The sequence below is a fragment of the Callospermophilus lateralis genome, unplaced genomic scaffold (genome assembly GCF_048772815.1).
Source record: "Callospermophilus lateralis isolate mCalLat2 unplaced genomic scaffold, mCalLat2.hap1 Scaffold_161, whole genome shotgun sequence".
In the NCBI taxonomy this organism is placed as follows: domain Eukaryota; kingdom Metazoa; phylum Chordata; class Mammalia; order Rodentia; family Sciuridae; genus Callospermophilus; species Callospermophilus lateralis.
The window spans coordinates 2,009,612-2,034,324 of NW_027512709.1; the positions used below are offsets into that span (position 1 = coordinate 2,009,612).

The 24,713-nt window shown below is 31.1% G+C and overlaps 1 protein-coding gene across 1 annotated transcript in view; it reads right to left on the reverse strand.

Annotated features, from left to right (window-relative positions):
- Positions 1 to 577: 577 nt before the first annotated feature.
- Positions 578 to 24,713, reverse strand: part of LOC143640281 (uncharacterized) — an 82,181-nt gene continuing 58,045 nt past the window's right edge. The window contains 13 exon segments of the mRNA XM_077108131.1: positions 578 to 724; positions 1,708 to 1,941; positions 3,643 to 3,711; positions 5,011 to 5,123; positions 8,392 to 8,641; positions 10,311 to 10,364; positions 10,456 to 10,491; positions 10,600 to 10,653; positions 11,176 to 11,283; positions 12,167 to 12,220; positions 18,494 to 18,547; positions 19,026 to 19,133; positions 19,272 to 19,325. Of these exon segments, the coding sequence (XP_076964246.1) occupies positions 578 to 724; positions 1,708 to 1,941; positions 3,643 to 3,711; positions 5,011 to 5,123; positions 8,392 to 8,641; positions 10,311 to 10,364; positions 10,456 to 10,491; positions 10,600 to 10,653; positions 11,176 to 11,283; positions 12,167 to 12,220; positions 18,494 to 18,547; positions 19,026 to 19,133; positions 19,272 to 19,325 (1,335 nt within the window).

Sequence of the window (24,713 nt, forward strand, 5' to 3'; positions counted from 1 at the left end):
AAAGGCATTTTATTATTAATCAAAGAAAGGGAAATAGAGACATCAGAAATTGCAGCTTTATTTTTTGAAATACATATATTTATTGCCATCATAGTTCCGCAATTGTCATAAAATTAGAGTCAGATGGGATTCTGAGACACGTGCAAGTTTTGGAAATGGACATGTAGATAACAGTATGGAACTGTACATAAAATAATTACAATTTATTAAACACACTGTTTTAGCATATCCTCGATGGACGGGAATGAGCACCATATTTTTTTATGAATATATATTTTTGTCTTTTTTTTTTCTACAGCACCAAAGAAATCCAAATAGGAAAAGGAGAGATGAGGGTCGAGAATTAAGAATCAGCCCTGTTTCCATCTCAGCCACACTACCTTATTTCTTTATGATTTTCAAAGCTTTTTTCACATGATTCTGCCCCCTCAAGGGCATCAGTATTTCCTAAATGGTACAAGTATATATAGCAATTTGTACTCTATACCATCCTTATTCAAAACTTGCATGTGGCATGAAATGGATTCTGGCACCAAGGTATATTTTCCGTTGGTTTCATAGGTTCTTCGTCTTAATCTTAGCCAAGAAAGCAAACTGGACCAACTTCAAATCGAAATTTTTGATTCTGATCTCCAAAGTCATTGATCATTACATCAATGATAGGTACTTGATCGATTTTCGGTGTGTTGATTTCAATTACAGCCTTTTCATAGCCTTTTCTGGACTGTAAAATTAAGCATAAATTAAAAATTACATGATAATTTAATATTGCTAAAACACATGTTATTTTCCTAAGCTTCTGAAAGGAGGCTAGAAGATAAGAAAGAAGAGAATAAATCCAAAATTTGCCAAAAATTGTGTGATAACTTTTTGCTATTATGAGTGGAGGATCACATTCAGTTTTAAATTTTGAATATTAACAATAATACTTAATATTTAATTGTAGTAACGCAACTATGATCATCCAACATACTGCACATTTAAAACTAATTAAGTTGATAAATACAATTTAATATAAAAATTGATGCTGGTACTAGATCCCATAATATAAGTAGTACATCCTTATTATTTTAATTATAATTAAGATATAGATGGTCAAATTCTCTTGTCAAATACAGTATAAAATCATAACAGAAGTTGAAACATTTCTACTGCCATATGCTAATTTTTATAAATATTAATAGTATACTACTATTTAGAATGCTTTCCAGGACTTGTGCATCTATAACCTGATTTGTGTTCTCTTTCTTGTTCTACTTGTACCCCACTCATTCTGTTGAAATCATGGGTGCTCTTATTTTGCAATTGTGCTATCTCTTCAGTCATCAACACTTAGTCAAAGCAAATTGCTATTATATGGAATTCCCATGTGCATGAACATTGGTTCCAGAGAATAAAGATAACAAAAATGATAGTAGTTTCCTAAGTTGCTGTTAACACAGTGACAATTAAAAAGCACCTATCTAAGATTACCTTCTGTTATGTCTTCAAAAATGTATCTTTGTGTATTTCAGAGTGTCTGCATGTGTGCATATCTGTGTGTGAACATTAGTGGTTTTGAAAACTCTGTATTTTAATATGTCAATGTTAAGCATCAAATCTTATTAATAACTGACAGCCATTGAGAGAAATCTGGCTTAGAATTAAAGTGAGGCTGTTAGAGGCTGCCTCTCATCTGTGAAGAAGACAAGCAGAGGTTTCACTCACCGCACAGCCATCATGCAGTGCTTTGATGTAAGGGTTGTTATCATAGGACATCTCCTCATCATTTTATCCCAGGAACCGAAGTGCTTTGTCATAACTTCCTGATGACACATCATACCAGGCAGCCGACTGATGACAGTTATAGGAGAAATTTTGCTGAGCAGAGGCAGTGAGAAGTTTCAGGAATGTCATTTGCACCATGTTAATGGTATTGCCTTCAACATCTAAATATGAAAGCTGGGAATAAAAGAATAAAAAGACACATAAAGACTCTTTTTCTCTTTTATGCTATGAAAAAATAAATCACTGTTGACAGTGAACTTTGATGCTGGAAGGATGTAGATGAATCCACAGCCCTTTTGTAACCCACTGAGAAAAAGTGAGAATTGAGGGTTACAAGACCCAGAGACAGAATTTTATGAACTCAGGTCTCTATCTCCAACTCACTTACTCTATCTAACCACTGCTTATCCTTGACAAAATCACAATGTCTATTGTTTCCTAATCAGAAAACACTGCCAGAAAAATAAAAATGATTCTGCTTTGAGGAAATACTTCAGTATATTTCATATCTTTTTTTTTAAATTGTAAAGTAATGAAGCAATGAAAACCAAGGAATCTCAGTGTGATGCAAAGGTTAACTGGTTTTGTTCTTTGATCATGCTCCTGTACTTTTTATTTTGGGGCTATAGTCTTCCAAGGTGTTTTGGTCTTCTAATTTTCAAAGCAGAGTTTCAGTCCATTCTCAGATTTTATATATATGCTTTTTTTCACTGTTTTATCACCAGCACCCAGCTTAATGGCAGAGACAATAGGAATTAATAATTGTTGAGTCAATACTATTTTGTATTTATAGCAGAAAAATAGTTTTAAATGTAAATTATTAAGACTTGTCTTATGTCATCTTCACAAAATTTTTGTTGGGCATAATGGAGATCACTGAGCTTAAGAGAAATGTATAAACCTAAATTTAAAAAAAACATTACAAATTCACTGTGATTTATACATGAAGGCAATACAAAAGCACTGATCTGACTTTTCTTCTTATAAAAACTTTATCTATTCCTTACTGATTAACAGAGAGATATTGAGGAGCCTCGTGAGTTTAGGGGAAAAATTTACTTTGGCAATGAACTCTAAGGAAAATAAAGCTTCACAAAACAAACACACACAGTGTTCTACTTGTGTATATTTTACACTCATACACAAATAAGAATGTAGCTTGGATGCATAATATCTAGCCTGAATACTAAACTGGGAAATTATAAGTCATTAATATGTATGTTTATATAGTAATGATAAATGTATGAATTTTCATCAGTGGAAAATAGTAGCATTTTAAAAAAATATTAATTGATTGAATAATTATTTGGATAAGTGGGAAACACTTCAATTTGGTTAACCCCTAATTAAAGTAATTTAAACACATATTTTAAATGACTTTTAATATGAATTTTGTCTAAGACACAATCTTAAAATATCTTTACAAAATTTTTAAGGGAAACTGGTAATTGTATGGAAATATGCAAATCTGGCTTACAATACAAATAAAAGGTAGGTTTGTTCAGTATATTCCCAAAGGTAACAATCAGAAAAAATAATCGTACATGCTAAAAGTTCTTCATGAAATGAAAACCAAAGAATAAACTAGGGATCAAGCAAATAGGAAATGAAATAGTGATAGTCAAAGATATTAAATGGATATTAAATACTTTTGCTGATATTTTTAGCAAAATTCATTTTATGATAACTTTGTCTTGAACTTGAAATTTAGTACTTCCATCTATTTTGATACAAAAACAAATTAAATTGCTTTAGGATACCATAGTGGTCACAGAGATGCTAGGTGGAGCAAATTGTAGAACACAAGATCTATATAATTTGAGCTCGGCTTATGGAATTTGAAATAAACCATTTCATGCTGAGGTAATAACATACCAATTTTCCTCTCTTAAATTCACTAAACCAACTTCCTGGTTTCTCCTTTGGCCACGATGAAAGTCTTACCTATTGTAAAGGAACAGAAAAATTAAAAGTTAGGCAAATATTATAAATGATAATTTTTTTTGTCTATATGGGTAAATTTTAGTAAGATTAAGAAACTACAGAGCTTTTGAAATATACATAAAATGAGATAAAGAGCAACATTTGAGCTAGATCCTATGAATTGCATGTAATAAATATTGAATCATTTTTTTTTTTCATGATCTCTTCAGTGGTTTAAAAATAAATGGGGAGAGATAACTTGGTAAAGGCAGACTAAGAGCTGTAGGGGACATCATTAGAACTCTCGGGTAATCTCTCACAAAAGAAATCCTCCAAATGCCAGCCAGCATCAACCCCCAAAGACAAGGAACAGCACTGTGTATCAAAGGAAGCATTCTGAAAACATTTCTCCAGTAACTAAGGGTGAGCTGTCCCAGAAAAGTCATTGGTAGAAAGTAAGACTAATCATTTCTTCTGGGAATATAAAGAATCCGTTGTAGATCTGCATTTATTATTAAGTAAAGATCAGTAAATTATGAGTTTATAAGGCTTTATCACTAGGAAATCTGAATAATCAGTGTGAGGGGCAGCATTTTCCTTTGCCATGGATTATTTTGGGGGCTAGAGGAGGTGTATGATGCCTTGCCATGTGATAAGTTGGGTTGGAAGATGGAAGTTGCTTTGTCTCCTGACCATAATATATCATTCTGATGTTACCAACTTAAATATTCTCCTAAAAAGATCAATCACACATAAAATTATTTGCTTTGTCTTATGGAGTTCCTTTACCTCTAGGAGCCTGTGTCATTTTCTAAAGAAATTGTTTGGAAAATGCACTTATGCTAATGAAAATCTCTGATTCTGTTAATGATCTGCATGTAGCTTTAAAGACGTAACTCAAGTACATTGATACTATTAGGTGAAAAGCATGTAAAAGAAAAATTCTTTATGAAATTTTTCATTTTGAATATAATATGCAGCTGTGAGTGTTACCATGTGATAATTGGGCAGAAGAATACTATATATGTACTAAAATTTGAGATTCAGCTGTGATGTGTCATGGAAAAACCATAGAATTTTAGAGAGCAAGCAGGTGCCTAAAGAATACATCTGGGCAAAAAATAAAGGAAAGAAGTATTTGTTAACTCTATGCATCACTTGGGTGCCTTATTCATGTTTATGCAAATGAAATGCTCTAATTACCCTGTAAGAAAAGCAGATAAATGAAAATATGACAGTATAATTTTCCTGTTTAGTTCAATATTGCAAAAACATGGCAGGAACTGTCAATATTCGCCACCAAAACAGATTGGTACTTACTCCCTCAGATTTTTTGTCTGGATAAAGGCAAGTCTCACCGCCAGATGTGAAATTACAATAAACTTTGAAGGAATCTCCTGAGCAACCTTGGTTAGGATCAATCCAATATTCACCTAGAAAGTAGGAAAAAGCAGGTCATACACAAGTTCATTAACAATATCAAATGTATGAGAATCACATTTTATTAAAAAGAGAAATAAGGAAAGTCAATATTCATAGATCTCGTTACTTTTATGCTTTTAGGCATATTAGGGTATATATTTGATTAGCTGGAGTGACCTTTTCTTTTTTGCCTCAACTCTTTGTAAAGGAACCATATCTGAAATATTTTTTTTTTGGTCTTATCATACCAATCACTTTTAGGTATTAATCCGTTACCTCTTCAAATAATAACATCCTGTGAATCCATGTGTAATAAATTACATGTATAATGGAATCAGATCTAGTTGAATCCAAATCTACTATGTAGTACTTTGTTTTAGAAATGTGAGTGTGATAATCCATTTTGACCTAATTTATTTATCTGTAACAATGGAGTACCTATTTAGCCACAGAAATCATACCTTCACCTTATTTTACACAAAAACCTCTTGTAGTAAATGTTGATCCTAAGAAGGAGAACTGCATTATATATTTAAATGTGACCTGCTATTAATGCCATTAATGCAATGTGGTCAAACGAATTTTGTCATGTGAATAATCATGATTAATATTTTAGCATTAGGTGAATAAAGATGGTCAAGATTAGGAGTAACATAAAGTTATTCTTTGAATAATTGACAGAATGGTTTTTGTTAACAAGAATTATTAGGAGACAAAATTGATAAACAGGTGACAATTACTTTGCTTTCTTCCTATCACATCATGCTCTAAACTTAATTTTAAATGTGAATTTGAATTATGTGAATACAACGATTTTGAACTTATAATTTTAAAAGCTCTGGTAGCTTAGCTTAGTACTGGAACTCTCAAAACTCCAACTTCATTCAATGTTTATCTTCTACTATATGAAAACAGTGGAAGTACTCTAATAGTTAATAGCTTCTACTGTTTATCAGGTAACAAAAACATTCACACTTTTTACAATTACACTACTAATACATACATATCTGAAACAAATTGAAATTCTCAGAAAAAATATACAAGAGAACAAAAATCCTATCTAAGATTTTATCAACAGAGCTAACTATGCTCTTTGATATTTTAATGTTTTTAAAGAATATTTTGTTTGAATTATATGGGAAAAAATTTTATTTTGCTTTATGGAATTAACATTTTTATTAAATAGTCTTTCAAATAATGTTAATAGCTTAATTATTCAGATATCTTTGTTTAATAAATGGATCAATATCCTGTAGATCCTATGTTCAATTTATCTTCAATTTACCCATATATCATTTCTACTGCCATATCTCTAAATGAAGCCTCCATCACCTCTTGTCCAGAGTAGTCCCAGAGCTTCTTAACCAGCTCTCTTGAATTCATTTTACTTTCTTCCAAAAACACTTTAAATCATTTTCAATTTGCTCACTATTGTTCAGCTACAATCGCCTTCTTTTAATTTCATGAAAACATCAAAATCTTCTCTTCAAAGCTTTGCAAATGTGCTGCATCTTCTGCCTGGAATATTCTTTTGATTCTTAGTGTGACTGTCTATATTAAAGTTTCAGCTTAAATGCCATATCCACAATATTAATATTGAGTTTATACAAGATGGATTCATCCCCTACATAAATAAATACCCACTTTTCATATAACTATCCATAATATGCTATTACTAATATTTTTCATTTTTCTATCTCTACCATTAGATAATAAATAGGTCAAGAACATTATTTTTTCTGTTCACCTATGAATGTGTGTATGAAAAACAGCACCTGGCAGTATTCAAGAATTAATTAATTAACCTTACTTTGATGTCACACTTAAAAGTAATGAAGATAGTTATCACAGAGAAATTATTGGAAACTACAGTCCACAGTGGGATTACACTCTTAAAGTTTATAATACTTTTTAAAATTCTCTGGTTCTAAATCATATGTGCTTTCAAATTCAGTACATGCTGCCATCTTTTACATTTAATTTTCTATTTTGTATGATTACTTTATTCATTGAGATCTAAAGTATAAGAATCATGTATATTATGTAGCTGTATTCTCTGTATTCTCATTTAAATGTCATAAAAACTTCAGTGGAAATTCGTTGATTGGTCAAGTATATTTTAATTTGTGAATAGAAGGGAAAATTTTGTAGCACAGGCTCAAGCCAAATTATTTAAATCCTTTGTGTACATAATGCCAGTTAAAAGTAAGAATCTCTTTATAAATCACAGATCTAAACGTGTATTTTTCATTTAAATAAACACAAATTGGAAGACCCTGAATTATCAATTTGCACAGAATCCTTAACTACTAGCTGTGTTTTAGTTTTAATTGGCTATGCTTAAGAAAGTAAGATTTTATGATATTTTTCCTTTATAGTGGCTATATATGAATTAATTTAGACTTTCCTATCTTCACTGTGTTATTTAGATCTAATTTATTAAATTCATTTTTTGATGATATTGAAAAGCAGTATTTTCTTAGAAGTAAAGGGAGGTAAAGTATTTCAGTATCGATGGGAAGATTTATTAATCATAAATATCTACCCCTTTGTTAGTTAAGTACTTATGACTTTAATCAACTATCTAAGCATAGCTGAACTTTTCCTTCTCAGAAAAATAGATACATATAGGTTTTTCCAAGCTCTAGGCAAAAGAAAATATCCTGATTATAATTATTAAGCAAAATATGAATAGTTCTACTAGATAATTGTGGATCAATGAAAGAAAAATTTTTGTTGCAAGTTATCCCAATCCTTAAATATTCTGTTCATCAAATTTTTCTAAACTGATAGATCAAATGTTCATGTTATGCTATTTAATCATATTCAGATTATCCATGTTAGTGTAAAGTACTTGATCAAATTCATGCAAATATTAATTAATATTAATGTGATTGTCTTAATGTACTATATTAATCATATTAATATAAAGTAACTTAGTAACAATTGTATGGTGATATGCACATATGTATGCATACATAATACCCATTCTGAGTTATTTATAAGGCAAAGTGCATTTGTGTGAGCAATCATTATCCAAAAATCATCTTGTCACAGTTCAATGAAAACCTTATTTAACAGACAAGGATTTTCCAAAGAAGACCTTGAATTACACAATATAAATGACTTTTTCTGTCTACAAGAGTAGAATTAGTAATTGTTTGCTCTAGTTTTATTTAGAGAGTATATTAAACATTTAATTAGAATTAACGAGCTCACAATGCACTTCAGTAACTTAGCAACTCAGTACATTTGTTTTGTCATGTATTATTAACATACCATCTGGGAAGTCAGGGTGGCTGAGTTGCAGGTCTTTGCAAGTTCGGGTGGGATTAGTCTGAGTACCCATTGGAAACTTCATATGCTCAATGTCTTGCTTTAGGGAATTGAGGGAACCAAATATTTCCTCCATTCCATCGGAGTAATCAAGAATATTATCGCCTATATCTGCTTGCATGCTTTCAGTATGTCTTCTCATTTTTTTGGGTGACAAGATTGGTAAAGGCTGAATGACTTCACCAGGTGGACCCTGTAAAGAAGACAAAGTGGGTATAAAATATGTGAGTGTTCCATAAAGTAAAGAATATTCTTCCAGCTTATAAGAAATTACAGTTGGTTTAGCTTTTCTATAGTTGCAAAATGATGCATGAAAAAATCATATGAATAAATACACATATATATGTATATATGTAAATTTTGTAATTTCTTTTAAAAATTATCTGGTGGAAATATGGAGGTAGGTGCACAAGTCAGATTTCTGGCACTTTATGTACATATTGTAGCATAGTTTTCTATTAACATGTTATGTATGTTACTCTCTGATTTTCTGAGTAGTTCTCATTTACACACTATTTCTAGAACTATATTTTAAAGTCTCAGCTGGACGCAGTGGCTCACACTGGTAATCCCAGAAAATTAGAAGCCTGAGACAGGAGGATTGCAAGTTTTAGGCTAGACTCAGCAATTTAGTGAGGCCTTAAGCAACTTAGCAAGACCCTGTCTCAAAACAAAAAATAAAAAATGGGTTGGGGATGTAGCTGAATAGTTAAGTGCACCCCCCTCAATCTCTGGTACCCACTGCCTCCCCTCCCCTGAAAATGTCTCTACAGATTAGAGCAACATTTTAAAGCTCTTACACTATCTAATAAAATGTATTACATTTCACAAAAATTTATATTCTGAAACAGAATATTAGTGTGTTTCATTATGTATTACTTATATCTTTATAAATTAACACTTAAAAGTAATCAGACTTCAATTTATGTTTATGTAAAAGTAGAACCACACCAAATATTTAATCCACATTGTTATGGGTTAAAGTGAACATTGGAATAACTTCTATGTTGAATTTATAACTCTTAATACCTCAGAAATTTGATCTTATTTTCAAATAGGGTCATGGGAGATGCAGGAGTTAAGATGAGGTCATTAGGGTGGACCCTAATACAACATGTCTGACATTATTATAAAGATGGAACATTTGAACACAGAGACACACACAGAGGGAAGACAATATAAAGGAGATTTAGAACAGATCCTTCCTCAGGGCTCTCAGAAGAAAACAACCCTATTGGCCCCTTGATTAGGACTCCTACCCTCCAGAACTGTGAGATAATACATTCTGTTTTAATAGCCACTCAGTCTTCTGGTATGCTGTCAGGGTAGTCTTAGAAAACTAGTAAACATGTAATTGGAAACATTTTAACTCAGGAAAGAAGATTAAGTATTCTTTCCCATACTTATATATTGTAATTCTACCTTTTAGTAGTGTTTAAGTCTGGTTAATATAAGTACTTATAAATGGTAGTTATTATTTTTGTTTCTATTACTATCATTACATGATACAGAGAAACAATGCCCAGCATCTGAACTTTTATCTTTATTCCTAAAGTCAGGTAAATGTTCCTTTGTGGCATACAATTAATTGGATTCATTAAAGTATGATAAAAATCATGATTCTTTTGAAAAAAATAAAGATTATTATAATATGTAATTAAGGTTTCCTCTATTTAAAGAGTCAAATCAGTTCATAGGTCTTGGCATGTAGACTTTATTACTTAGTTGACATTGTTACATTTGTTATAAAGTCAGAACCTTGGACAGTACATAGTTTTCATCCATTTTATAGTTGCAAACAAATCACTGCCAGTCTCCAGATGTAAGTTATCAAAACATCATTCTTGTCAACATGCACTTACCGGAGGTCCAGGAGGCCCTGGAAGACCACTGTCACCTTTCTGGCCAGCGGGTCCCTGTTAGAAAAAGAGTGAATATAAGTAGGAGAACAAAGTAATTTAATGGACTTCACTCAAAAATTAAAATGTCAAAGGGAGAAGCACTTACAGAGGAGCCTTTGTTACCCTTGGGACCTTGAGGACCCTAGAAAATGCAGACAAAAGCACAGATTAAAAATCTAGAGCATTTGTACCTTTTTGTTATACTTGTAGCTTAACTGTGACTTAGAAGATTGCTTTGTCCAGTACTTACAGGTAAGCCTGGAGGACCAGGTGGGCCTATGGGACCAGCGGGACCTGGAATTCCCTAGAGGGAGAATGATCTGATTTAATGAGTTTTCCTCAGCAATTCCATTTCCATTCTTTGCATAAAAACACACATTCCAAAAAGTAGAGATTAAAAATCCCCTAAGAACAGCCTAAAATTTTCCATTGTGAAGCTAAGAAATAACTTTTATAAAGTAATCTGAATTTTTCCACCTGGTGTACTGTCTATAGATATTGAGATACTAGATAAATATCTATAGTATGAAGGTTATGTACATATATATTTTATATCCCTGCAGCACTCAGAATAAACTTGCATATGATGAGGATTCAAAACATGGTTGTGCAAATACTAAACTATGATTGTTATGGTTTTAATAATTTACATTTTTAATGTATTTACTTTAATGTCAATTCAACATCATTTGAAAATACCACTGATTAAAATAAACTCCAATAAAGATGCTCTAAAGTACTTCTTTGGTCATGTTTAAAGAAATATGTGAAGCGTGTGTGTGTGTACGATTGGAAGAGAGAAAGAAGCATTCATGCTTTTACTCACCCCATCCCCCTTTGCTCCTGGAGACCCTTGAGTTCCAGGGAATCCTCTGTCACCCTTCTCCCCTTGCTCTCCTGGAGGACCTATCAAGCCAATTAAACCAGGATGGCCCTTTGGAAGAGGGGGAAAAATTTAGTAGTACATAAATTAGAGCCATTAGTAAACTCTAGTCATAAAATATTTGCACATTAAATTCATGAAATAAAAATTTTAAATGTATATAAAATACATTTAAATAACCTTTCTAAATGGAATGTAAAGATCTTCCCTCTCTTCTTGCTTAACAGGATTTTTACTACTTAACATTAAGTGCAACCTTTGTTAGGGGTTTGGTATGTTACGGAACTGAATGTTTTCTAAAAATATCTTTGATGTTTCATGTAAGGATCATTCAGCTTAAAAAACAATATCGATAAGTAATATTGATGATATAAACAACGGAAAACTCATTATTTTAATGAGCATCTAATTTAATATGAAATGTTTTCTATTCTCCAGAGACTTTGCAGTTTTAAGAAAACATCTGGAGATTTAAAAATAATCTAAACAATATTAATGCCATTCAAAAAAACAAGCTTGTTTTCTCTACTTAGTTCAACACAGTATAAATTCTTGGAGATCGGATTACTACTTGAAAGATATTTCTAGTTTAAATTATTTTTATGTTTCAAAACATAAAAGTGGTCATTTTGGTATTCCATCTGCTTATCTTGTGAACAGTTATTTTAGTACAACCATATGCTTTCTCCATATGGTTTCTAAAAGGGCACAATGAGAAGATGCAACACTGGATCCTGGTTCGTTTTCCACCATAACTTTGCATACATTCTCTTCTATAAACACATCTGGGAAGCTGAGAGTTGTAGCTTTTCATGGTTAGAATGACAAAGCTATCTTTCGAAATTTCCTTTTGAGAGGTTTTAATCTGCAAAAGTAATGACTTCTGTTATTAGTACATCAAAAGTATAACAACACACTTTAAAAAAATTCTTACCTTCTCACCCTTGGAGCCAGGATCTCCTTTGAGACCAGGTAAACCAGGAGGTCCCTAAATAATAAGAAAAAAATAAACACATTGAGAGTAGGCATAAATATAAAAATCATATTACTTATCACAGTTAGTTTGATTTGGGAACTATGTAGTTTAAAAAAAGTTCATAATGATCAATGTTTATTTTTCAGGATTACATGTAAATGTATATATTTAACACATCCTGGTTTAATCTGTGACAATAACATTAAACCATAATATTCATAATCCTGATTAAATAAATACGAATTGAGAAATATGCCATAGTTTGTGTGGATATTGATATAAAATGGACAAATTCCTTATATTGTTCTATTAACAGACAAAAATACTTTAGGCAAAGTATATGCAGTATTAAATGTGCATGTGTCTAACAATATTCTTCTAATGAGAAGAAAATTAATCATCAAACAAATTTATGTAAATTAAGTTAGATTCTTTTTTGTATTAACATAAACAATCATGCTGCTTTGTTAAACCACAGACAAAAAGAAGACTATAAAAAATTCTCTATTCACTTTTAAATATATCCTAAGAGTGGATTTTGACATTGCCCTTTCATCTAGATTAGAATACCCAACAGGGGTGCAGGTAGGTGGTAGAGTACTTGACTAGTATGTGCAAGGCCTTGGGTTCAATACCCAGAACAACAACAAGAAAGAACATTAGAATATGTTATAGTAATGGATCTCTCAAAGTGCTGTCCTCCAAACATTAGCATCAGCATCACCTATGGACTTATTAGGAAGAAAATTCTTAGACCTTGTGCAGATCAACAGAACCAGAATGTGTGGTATCCCATAATCTGTTTCATAGATCTGATGCTCATTAAAGCTTAAAAACATTTCCCTGTGGTATCAGACCCTAAATCCAGTTAATCAATATACAAATCAGAGCACATAGAGGATACGATGTATATTAAAATAAAACATGACTTATTTAGTTTACTAGCTAAAGGATTTTATAATTAAATGTACATAATTTGTACCTACTTTTTTTTCTAGTCTTATCAGAAATGACAGGTGAAAGAAAATAATGCCCAAGAGCCTATTTAAAAAAAAATGTTTTATAGGAAGCCCCAAGAGCACAAATTTTAAGGAAAATAGTAAAAATGGTAAAGGAAGCAATCAGGTAATCATTTAGACAGCTTATGTCACTATTAGTGTATAAGAGGTCAGACTATGTATTAGAACAAAGAAGCATAAAAGAAGCCTATGAAAATCACTTTAATAAAAATGTAATCATAAGTTTGATCCCTAGCACCGCAAAAAATTGTAATTGTAATAAGGAACTATGTATGTGAAACATTTAAGAATATTGGTTATACTTGATATATATCAGTTAAAAATCCATACATTTTCTAGGTTAAAAATATGAAACTGAAGCCCTGTCACAAAATCAAATGTACAAAGTGTTGGGGAGGCAGCCCAGTGGTAGAGCACCCATGGGTTCAATCTCTAGTACAAAAACAAAAGCCCCAAAATTATATATATATATATCTATATATGCTTTTTCTTCACATCTCATTTTATATTCAAACTTTCATGTATACAATATGCTTTACAGAAATTTTGCTGTAAGGGGGAAAACTGATAAATATGTTTTCACCTGGACATCAATATTCCCAATCACTGTCATAGTCACAAATGTTGAAGTCTAATATCTCATAAGTCTGAGCTTTATTCATAAAAATATTATAAAAGTAACTATGTCTTAATATGGTGATAATGAAAGAAAAATCAGGCTTATGAAATACTGGATAAACAGTGAAGCAGAACAAAAAAGTCAATTATGATCATTAGCTTTAGTTACATTATAGATGGGTACCTATTATTTTTTTTTCCTTCTATTCTAATAGTACAAGCTAAAATAAAAAAAGAAAATAGTAATTCTAGTTTTCAGGCTTCATAAGAAATATACTAGACACTGTGTTTCAAATTCATCTTAAATATTTTCTATAAAATTATTCATGAAGGAGTTAAAGGAAAAGAGTATTAATCCCTCTAAGTTAATAAGTTCTTATGAAATTACAAACTTATCTATGGATGAATTTGCCAAGCAAAATCAATTTTGTATTTTCATCAGCTGAAAATAGAAATTGATAATGTTATGATATTGAGAGCAGTTATAAATATCCTTCTGAACTTGGAACATATCAAAAAACAACAACTCTGCATATAAAAATGTTATTCCAAATTACATGTTTTCTATTTCCTCTTTAGGACATTGTAAATTGAAAACCCCTAGGGAAATACATAATTCATATGCAGTAAAGAGAAATGGAAAACAGGGACCATACATTCTTAAGTGTGTAGAATATACAATCAAACATTCCCCCATGCAGCATTATGCTTTATGGAATATTTGCTTGATCTGCATCTCAAAGTTCTAATGCGCTGAAGCTTAAAGAAACTGCAGATCCCACACTTTCTCTAAAAGATAAAATCATGAGATATTGTTTAATTTAGTGGAAAGAAAATGCTTTATTATTTCAACCTGTTTGATCATTATGAAATGCCAACCATCTCATCCCCTTTTAGAGTTTAAATGTAGCATTAAAGCAAAAAAATAAAATTGTAATTCAATAACCCATCTTACTTTTTATTCAGGCTTTTATGTTTGAAAAATAATGCTAGCAGATATTTTATTTATCACTTTGTGAAAAGAAAGAATACATAATAATATTAAGTAAACTTGTCCAAAGATAAATAATGAATAATTTTTCAGTTGCACTGGAATGTATATGATTTTAAAAGAATATGATGCAAAACAAAAGCTTAAAACTAAATGATAGTTTTGCCTCCAAAAAATCAAATAAATATCAATTTTTAAAGTTATTAAATCACACTAATTTTGACCTCTAGCCATAACAATTTAGTTACCATTATTTTTCTATTTAAAACACTCTAATTCACATTTAATTTTCGCTATGTACTAAAGAAACCACCAGTTCCACTTAAAAGCAAAAATAAGAGCATAGTTGTTTACATAGGCTCATCATCGTCCTTTTCTTCTCTATTAGTGCCTACATTTTCTACTTTTGTGACCTAAGTTCCATATGGGGATTCTAAATGTACGCATGTCCATATATGTCTGTGTATATACACATGGGTATATATGCACATGTATAGAATTAATGCATATGTAGAGGTTTAAGTTAAATGTTATCATTTGTATTTTGCTATTTAAAGTAAAAGGCATATACAGCACTTCTACAAAACTCTAGTCAAGTTGACAACAGAGTGGAGAAGACAACAAGCAAATATCATTTTTAGAGTTTGATATCTGTTAATTTCACTCTAAAAAATTTGTCTCCATAAATTTCCTATAAAAATGGTAAACTATTATCTATGCTGCTGCTGGATGGACCATCTGTTAGAGTTCAATTGTCTAATTAGGTACCAGCCAATCTGGAAAGATGAAAGCCAACCAAGTTCAATAAGTTGATTTATTGAACAGCTAAACTGGGTTTAAATACTAGGGCATGGGAAGACCTAGGTAGCTTTGACTAGTGGAATTTTGGAACTTTGCTGTAGGATGTTACAGGCAGCTTCTACAAGGGGAAAGGTGACCCAATAGATAGCTGCAGAACTCTAGTAACAAGCTGAATCTTGCAAGACTTGAATACTTGTGCAAACATATTTAAAAAGGTAATGAGGAAAAACTAAATTATGGAGAAAGTATATTCAAAGCAATTTTATGTGAATTATTTTCTGAGTTGAATGTAAACTGTGTAAGTTTTCAAATCTCTATCTCCCACATCTTATTCACATTTATACCTCTCGTTTCCTTCTTTCATAATTTATATTTCTAATCAGGGAAGGATCCTTATTGGCAATTATTTAAATGGTTTTATTCTGGGTATACTTACCATCCTCTGCTTGATTTGATTATTGTACTTGTCACATGTTCTAACTGCCGAAAGTATAACTGTACATGCTGACCTTCTGCATTTGCTCTAACAGTCAACATCTTCCAAATCAGAGTATAGACAACACACATACATACACACACACACACACACACACACACACACACACACATAAACTGAGGTGAAATTAGTTTCTTTTCACTAAAAGACACAACTGATGTTTCTTAAAATATTGATCATTATTTTATTCACTTAATTCTTTATTTTATGTTAGTAGTACCCATCAATTGTTTAAGTTGTATAAAAATAACTCATTTAACAGGCATAAAAATTCCAGGAGGTAGAAGATGTTAATAACTAAATTAAACTCATTTAAATTTTATGCCATTTCATGAAACAGATGCTCTTAATCCCATTTTATAAATAAACTAAAACTAGAGAGAAAGAGAAGAAGGAATAACAACTTTTCCATTGTCATCCCATAAGTAAATGGCAGTGCACATATTTGAAAATAGGGAGTTTGGATTTAGTCAATGATCTTAACCAGTAACCATGATAAACCACTTCTCACTCTGCTTAAAACATTACCTGTTAAGATAAATCATTTTTAGTTGAATTGAAAAACCTCATTAAATTGCCAAAAGTAGCAGTTTTAAGGTAATAGCTCAATCCATCCTCACCTCATAGACTTAGTACCATTTTCATAGAGATTAGACATCACACCGAAGGCCAACTGATGCTAAAAAAAAGTTACAGTATTTTTATATCATAAATAAGTACTCTCTAACAAAACCAGCAGCCAGAGAATTGAATAGGCCCATGCTGATTGCTTCTGAGGCTCATCATTTCACTGTTCCTAAAAAGGATTGTTCAGTCCCTTGACCTCTAAATTTACATTTGCTTATGAGTCAGAAGTTCAAACTTGCAAGCTGGAAACAGGTGGTATGCCTGATGGTTTTATTTTTAATATTAGCCAAAGGAAGTCTTCAGCATGGTACTTTTTTTATTTCATCTGTAGAAAGGTCAGCATACTTATTGGAAAACCTGAAATAATAATAAGAGAACCTCTGGCAAATTTTAGGATGACATTAAGGCAGAGTATTTTTTATTCCAGGCTCTTACCCTGTGCAGTTAGGCACTTACCAAATCTAAGGAAAGTATTTCCTAAGTAGTGTAGTTGTGGAGTGATCCTCTTTCAGCCAGGACCCTATTTCTATGCTGATGAGATTATGTGCCCAGTTGAAAATCTCCAGCTTGAAGTCAATTACAATTTGGTAGTAATTATTCAGTTACCAAATAAGTAATCTTTAACTTCTTCAGCAAAAGTTTAAAATAATATTTTAACATTTATGAAATACTTGGTAGGTATCTGAGGGGAAATTGTGCCATCTTAAAAAAAAATGGCCAGAATCCCTCTTGAATAATTATGATTGTGAATCTGAGTTTTGATGGTTTTAGGGTATAAAGGCACCTGAGATAATTAATATATCCATGACAAGAGGCTTTTGACTAAATTTTTTATTAATTTAACAATTAATTTATTTAATAGTTTGATGAATTTAATAATTAAATTAATGAAATGATTAATTTAAATTACTATATGGAGGAACTTGACCATTTAAACCAATTTTTACCACACTTGCATAGTGCAACGTACACTGCTTGCTGTTTTCATTAATCCTTTAATATAACTATTATTGGATAGTGAAGTTAAAATAACTGTATTGTGAAATTGAACTATGCATAAAGCAAACAAGTCACCTATTGAACAATAATTTTAAAGAACAAGTCTTTTTTTCTCATTTTCTGCCCAAATTTTAGAAAGGATAATTCACATGCTAGAATAAAATGCATCTCTGAATAGTATGCTGGTCAATCACTGCTTTACTACATTTCTCAAGCATATTGTTTGCACATAATGTTTATAATAGAGACTAAATGTGAATGTTGTTATAATCATATCTTTTTTTTTGTTAATGGGGTTTAGTGTCTTATCTTTCAGCCTATATGTCTCACAGAAAGAACCATTTATTTGGTCAAGGAGTCACTGTAAGCCTGTACTAACATTACTCTTTTAAATGAAGTACCAGGAAGCAAAGTTTAATTGCATGCATTTGGGGGGAACTGTCTGTACTAGGAAAATGACTGGCAAGGCCATTAGTGGCATTTTATTCTGAGGGGAAATAATTTTTTCATCCAAAAGGTTAAAAAAAAAGGAACATTCTTGTGATCAAGTGGCATCTTTTCCATGTATCTATCAGTTAAACATATTTGAATTTTTTAAGGTATGAGTAATATACTTCTTTGAATATTGTATCAAGTACAAACCAAGTTACCATCTAAAAATTTCAGGATTCTGCCGTGTAGACAATTTTGTTTCAGTAATTCTCTCTTTAAATAAAGAAAAAGATGCTACTCACCATAGGACCAGGTGGTCCATCTTGGCCTGCAGCTCCAGGGAGACCTTGTTCTCCCTACAGAAAAAAATCATATTTTTATTAATAATAAATGATTATGTATTTTTTTCAATTTTGGAAATTCAGAAAGGAAAACACCAAACATCCCCTGTGAATTCCACTGCATGAAAAACATCTACAAATACTGTGAGCATTTTTGTGTTTAAAATTTCAACTCCATGTGCTTGTCTGTATGCAGTACAGCCACACATACATATGTGTGCACAGAGGCATGCAAAGAAATTTTATGTCATTGAGAAATTAGGGTTTAGTTCCCTATTCTTCCTTTGCAAGTTAGAATTTTACCATGAACTTATTAAATAAATGACATACTTAAATATGTAGGAATGTCTGTACATAATAATTACTGAATTGCCACAAAAACATTCTCAATATAACTTATGAAATATGCTGTCAGAAACATTTTAACTCATAATTTTCCAGAAATAAAATGCTGTTTTCAAGGCAGCATTTTTCAGCTAAAATGCTTACTCACCACAGGGCCAGGGATTCCCTGGAAAACTTCTGGACCAGGCTTTCCAGCTGGACCCTGAGGACCAACTGGGCCAGTTTTCCCAGGAGGATCTTCAGCACCTGCTTCTCCCTATTAGAAAAAAAAAAACACATGAATGCACCCATAATCAGAAAAATACATCTTACTCTTTTAAAATACATTGAAAATAAATGCTTATTTAATGTATTAAAAGATTTTGAAACATAATATTTGTAAAGTATATTTTACCTTAGCACCTTTTTCACCTTGTCTTCCCTCTGAACCTGCAGGTCCAGGAGGACCCTATAAACATAAAACTGCAGTTAAATATGTGTCACATTTATTGCAATTCTGGACTGACTTACAAATACTCCAATTTAACTAGTAACAGACTAATACATTTTTGGTTTTCTATTGATATTAAGTTTCAAACACAAGGTGGAAAATTAAAATGATTTTCACATACAAGCTTTCACCCCAAAAATTAAAAATAAAACACAGGGTAGACTACAGACAATCATATAGCGCCAATGTAAGTTAATGGTAAAAATAAAGTGTTTAAAAATGCTGATGAAGTAAAATAGTTACTATTGAGTATAAATACTCACATCATTTATTATGTTGAATTATTAGCGATGAATTGAATATTAAATTTTGCTTCCATCTTTATGTATATTTTAAGAGTGGACCGCTTCTTAATCTAAGAACATCTGGATGTGTTTACACATCCTTAAAGGAACATGTCCTGGTTGAAGAAACATTTATAATCATGATGGTCAACACAGTATTTTCATTCTCTGGAACTATGTAACTCATAGAAATAAGTAACATTAAAAAATAGTATCACTTCTTAAAAACTACCATTAGAGCAAAATTAGAAAAAAGTACTACATTCAAGATGTCATACAAAAAGCATATATATGGGAAGATTAAATAAAAAATTTGGTGATCTCCTAGAACTTGCTTTTTTATTTCTTCCCCAATTCCTCTTGTTTTTCATTTGTTCACTTCAGTTTTGTCAATGATTACGCTTAAAAGTATTAACCAAGATTGAAGCTGTGGTATTTGTTGTGGTATTTGGTGAAAATAAGGTGAAGAATGAGGAATTACTTTTTAAAATTTTTCAGCTATTGAAATAACATTCTAATGATGAATACAGGCAAGATTTTCACGTCTTTTAAATTCATATTTAAAATGAATATCAAACACTCCATCAAACTCCAAATTCCATGAACTCATTTTATCTCGGAGAATCAGTGAAGAAAACACTGGTAATTATTTTCTCAGTATCAGAACTGTAACCTCATTTGACATTCACTGTGCCTCAATCACAATATAAGAAATGTATAAATTCTATACAGTCATCTCTTGAGGTGGTAGCAATATGCTCTTAATAATGCATAAAATAACATTTCAAAACATATAAACTTCACATTATTTATGCAAGTATATTTTTGCATTAAAGCATAAACCCTGAATCTTTCTCACTGTTAAATGTTGAGCCATAAATTATTTTGGTGTGATATTTAAAATAATACTCAATGTAATCATAATGACTATTAATTTGAAAACAGAAATAATGAAGCTCAATGTAAGTTTTTCCTTATTCATGAAAAATATTTTTTCTTAAATTAGTGATGTGAATTTATGCAGTCTTAAACTCAAAAGATTACATTTAATATGTGAACTTTATACCATAGATTTATCAATGGCTGCTTTTTAAAACACAAACCATCCTGCATGTAAAAACAGAAAAAAAATACCCTTTATGCCAAGAGAGAGAAATAAAATCTGAGTTTGAAGAGCCTAGAGAGTTTTAACATAACTAAACTACAACAACAAAATTATTATTAAAATAAAGGTTTTTCCACCCAAAGGGGCTTTTTTTTCTGTATGTGTAAAGATAACTGTCACTGTGTGAGTCCTTATTAAATAACAATTCCATTTATTTTCTCATTTTGATTTATTCATTTCATTTTTTCCCAAATGACAAAAATTTTACTTTTTTAAAAAAAAGCAGACTTGCTTTTCCTAGGAAAGTTGGAAATTTTCTTTGAAAAAACTCATAGTGCTCCTATGATTTAAATGCATCCCCTCAAAAGTGTGTGTTGGAAACTCAGCAATGCAACACCACAGGGAGGTGGAGCCTAATGGGCTCCATCCTTGTGGGTGGATTAATACTGATTGTAAAAGGACTCCAGGCGTGAGATTCATTCCTTGTGCTCTCTCATACTCTTCCATCCCTGCCCTTCTGCCATTGTGATGCAGCAAGAGGACCCTTGATAAATGCAGTTCATCAGTCTCAGATTTCCCAGTCTTAGAACCATGAACAAATACATTTCTATTCCTTAGAAATTACCCAGTGTATGGTATTCAGTTATAGCAGCACAAAATAAACTAGTATAATGCACACAGAAAAATTCTTGTCTTGATTATTTTTCAGGTTTGCAACAAGAGGCCCTCGTTAGTTCTTCTCTGGCATTTGCTGCTGTAACAGATTTTCCTATCTGTGATAAATACACTTCCTATAAAATTCTATTATTATCATCTTTCCATTATTCATATTTTATAATATATCCTATATGTTATCCATTCTTCCACTCATGTCACAAATATTTAAATATTACTTATGTTCCAGAAATGTGCTATGCATGGTGAATACAAATAAAATATAAAATTGCAATCCTAAGGGAATTTCCAAAATTCAGTTACAGAGACAGACATAAAAGTTAATAAATAGACTATACTGTAAAATAAATGAAGACCAGATAGGTTTGAAAAATAGGTACACTGATCCAGTTAGGCAGTAGGGAAAGTTTTCCTAAAAATTAAATATCTGATCTAAACCTGACAGTGCGGGATGCTTCCTTAGAACAGTTTACCTTCTGAACATTTACATGAAAGCACAAAGGCATAGAATGGAAAGTGTATGGTGCTCTTCAGAGAACTGCTAGTAGTTCAGTCAGACTGTCAGCCAAGAATCTGGGCATACATGTGAGTCACAGGGGCAGAATTCTGGGAAGCATGCTGATGTTGGGGTTTGAGAAGCAAGGAGGAAAGAGGGAATGTATAGAAAGGGAGAACTTGAGAAAGGTTCTGACTTCAAATATTAGTAAAATTAACTGCTGAATTTAGTGCTATTAGAACACTTAAGTATATATTAAGTGAACAAGTGCTCTTATTTTACACATTAAAAAATTATAACAGCTACTCAAAAAGCTAAGGCAGAAGGACTGTAAGTTCAAGTCCAGCTGGGCAACTTTGAGACTGTACCTCAAAACAAGTAAAAAAAATTAAAAAGAGCAGCATATGTTGCTTATAGGTAGAGCACTCCCAGGTTCAATCCACAATAGTCACAAAAGAGAAAACATTAGGACAGTTTTTCCTAAAAAGTATTAAAAACACTAACATTTTGAGTATTTAAAAAGTAAAGTCAAAATCAATTTAATTAAGGACTCTTAAGAACTTTTAATATTCTTCTTGACTGTCTCTGAAAGAGGTATATACCCTGCAGAGACTCCCAATTTAAATGCACACTTTGTTTATGTAATGACCCTCAAAGGGCATAGTTTTTTACTGAACAGAAATTTTAAGAAAATTTATAATGCATTTTATCATTATAATTTATTTTTCTACCTATATATTTATATAATAAAGGAATTTTCAAGGGCCTTTATAAAAGCAAACATTTCAATTTGAAATTTAAGTTAACAATACATATAGTAACACACATATGCATTATGTGTATTTGTGTGTGCAGTTATATATGCTCAAACTATATATGTATGTCTATTTACCATATATGGCATACATGTATGCATATATATGATTTATTGGCCTTTGTATTCAATAATAGCAGTTATTTTGATTTTTATTGTAAGCTTTCCTTTGGTAATATGAGCTGTACTTTAAAATTCCATTTAATATGTGTACTTTCAAATTATAAGGTTAATATTGTTTTAATTAGTTCCAGAATTTTTTTTTCAGTATAAGGGGACATGAAACTAGCTGTAATGATCACTTTTGCATCAAAATTCCAAGGCTTATTGATGTGAGCTGTACTATCTTCTGGTGCCTTAAGGAAAGAGATATTTATTTTTCAGTATTACAAATGTAGGACCTAAGGTACATGGACTACAAATTATAATGTAATTTTTCTAGTTCAATAACTATCAGAATCTTGTTTCTGTATCACTGCGACTCAAAGTATTACAATCAATATTCTATTAGGAAGTCTTATTATCATTTATTTGTCAAATTCATTCCCAGAAAAATGATAATATTTTGAACATGTTTCTAGTAATTGTTACTTATGCTATATATTTTAGCAAAATTGTTATTGGTCTGCCTTTCTGTTGCCTCCAATGTAGGGAAACTGAAGATAGGGGGAATGTTAATTTCCATAAAATACATGCAAAGCTTACTTAAGACTACCTGTCCCAGATGGACTGAAGAGAAATAGATTGCAAAACAATTCATTTGACCAAATTAAAAAAAAAAGTGACTTCACACATTTGTAGTGTAGTGTAGTCTAAAGAATGACCTTACAATACATATTACTTGTTCCCAACTATTTCCTTCTCAGTTAACTCTGTTTAATCACATTATTATTTATCAAATTTCTACTGAATCTCTCTTATTTTATAAATCTATTTTATTAAAAATATATGCAGTTTTTTTTAGTGTTAGTGGAATGCATTACAATTCTTATTATACATATAGAGTACAATTTTTCGTATCTTTGTATATAGAGTATGTTCACACCAATTCATGCCTTTATACATTTTTTTGCATTACAATTCTTATTACACATATATACAAAAATTTTTCATATCTATGTTTATATATAAAATATGTTGATATGCAGTTTTATGAATTTAAATTATCCCCTTTTCTGCAATTGTTCTCAAAGGAAATTCCTTTGTAATATGTTATGTAAATTTACATGAAGGAATAAATAATTTAAATATGTATAGATTTCAATAGAATTACAATATCCTGTACTTTGAAAATGCATTTCATTAGTATTTTAAAATTATTTTTAACATGCACCACTCAACTGAGTATTGATCACTATAAAATGGAAATGAGAAAGAAAAAGAAAAATTTAGCAAGAAACAAAGCTAACCTATTATAAAGTTACTTGTTGCTAATAAGTTTTCTTTTAAATTACACAATCGCAAAATTAGAAATGGTTTAATCTTTCACCTATATATTTTATTTACTGATAAATAAATCTATGAATAATGCCACAATTTGAAACTTTTATTCAATGTTGGTAGTAACATCTTACTGTCTGCACTCCTAAAAAATGTAGGCACTGGGCTTGCTTCTTTAAATATACAGGATATTAATTTAATTTAGTCCTCACATTCACTTTGGACTTAGTTATTATGCCCACTTTATAAATGAAAAAAAAACCTGAGACTCAAAGAAATTAACTTATCATATATCATATTCTTTGGTAACAAAACAGATTTGAAACTGGGTGTGACTGATTCTAATGCAACTGCATTCTAAATTATTGGTTTCTAATATTAAGATATGAAAGATGGTGGTTTGCAGGTTGCAAAAGAACTAAGTAATACTAATCCCTCATGTTCTTTCATTTTTATAGCTAACAGCACCTATTTAAGCTAAAGCAGAACTGCTGACTAAATCAACCAGTTTGTTTGGCTGTAGTTTAAAACA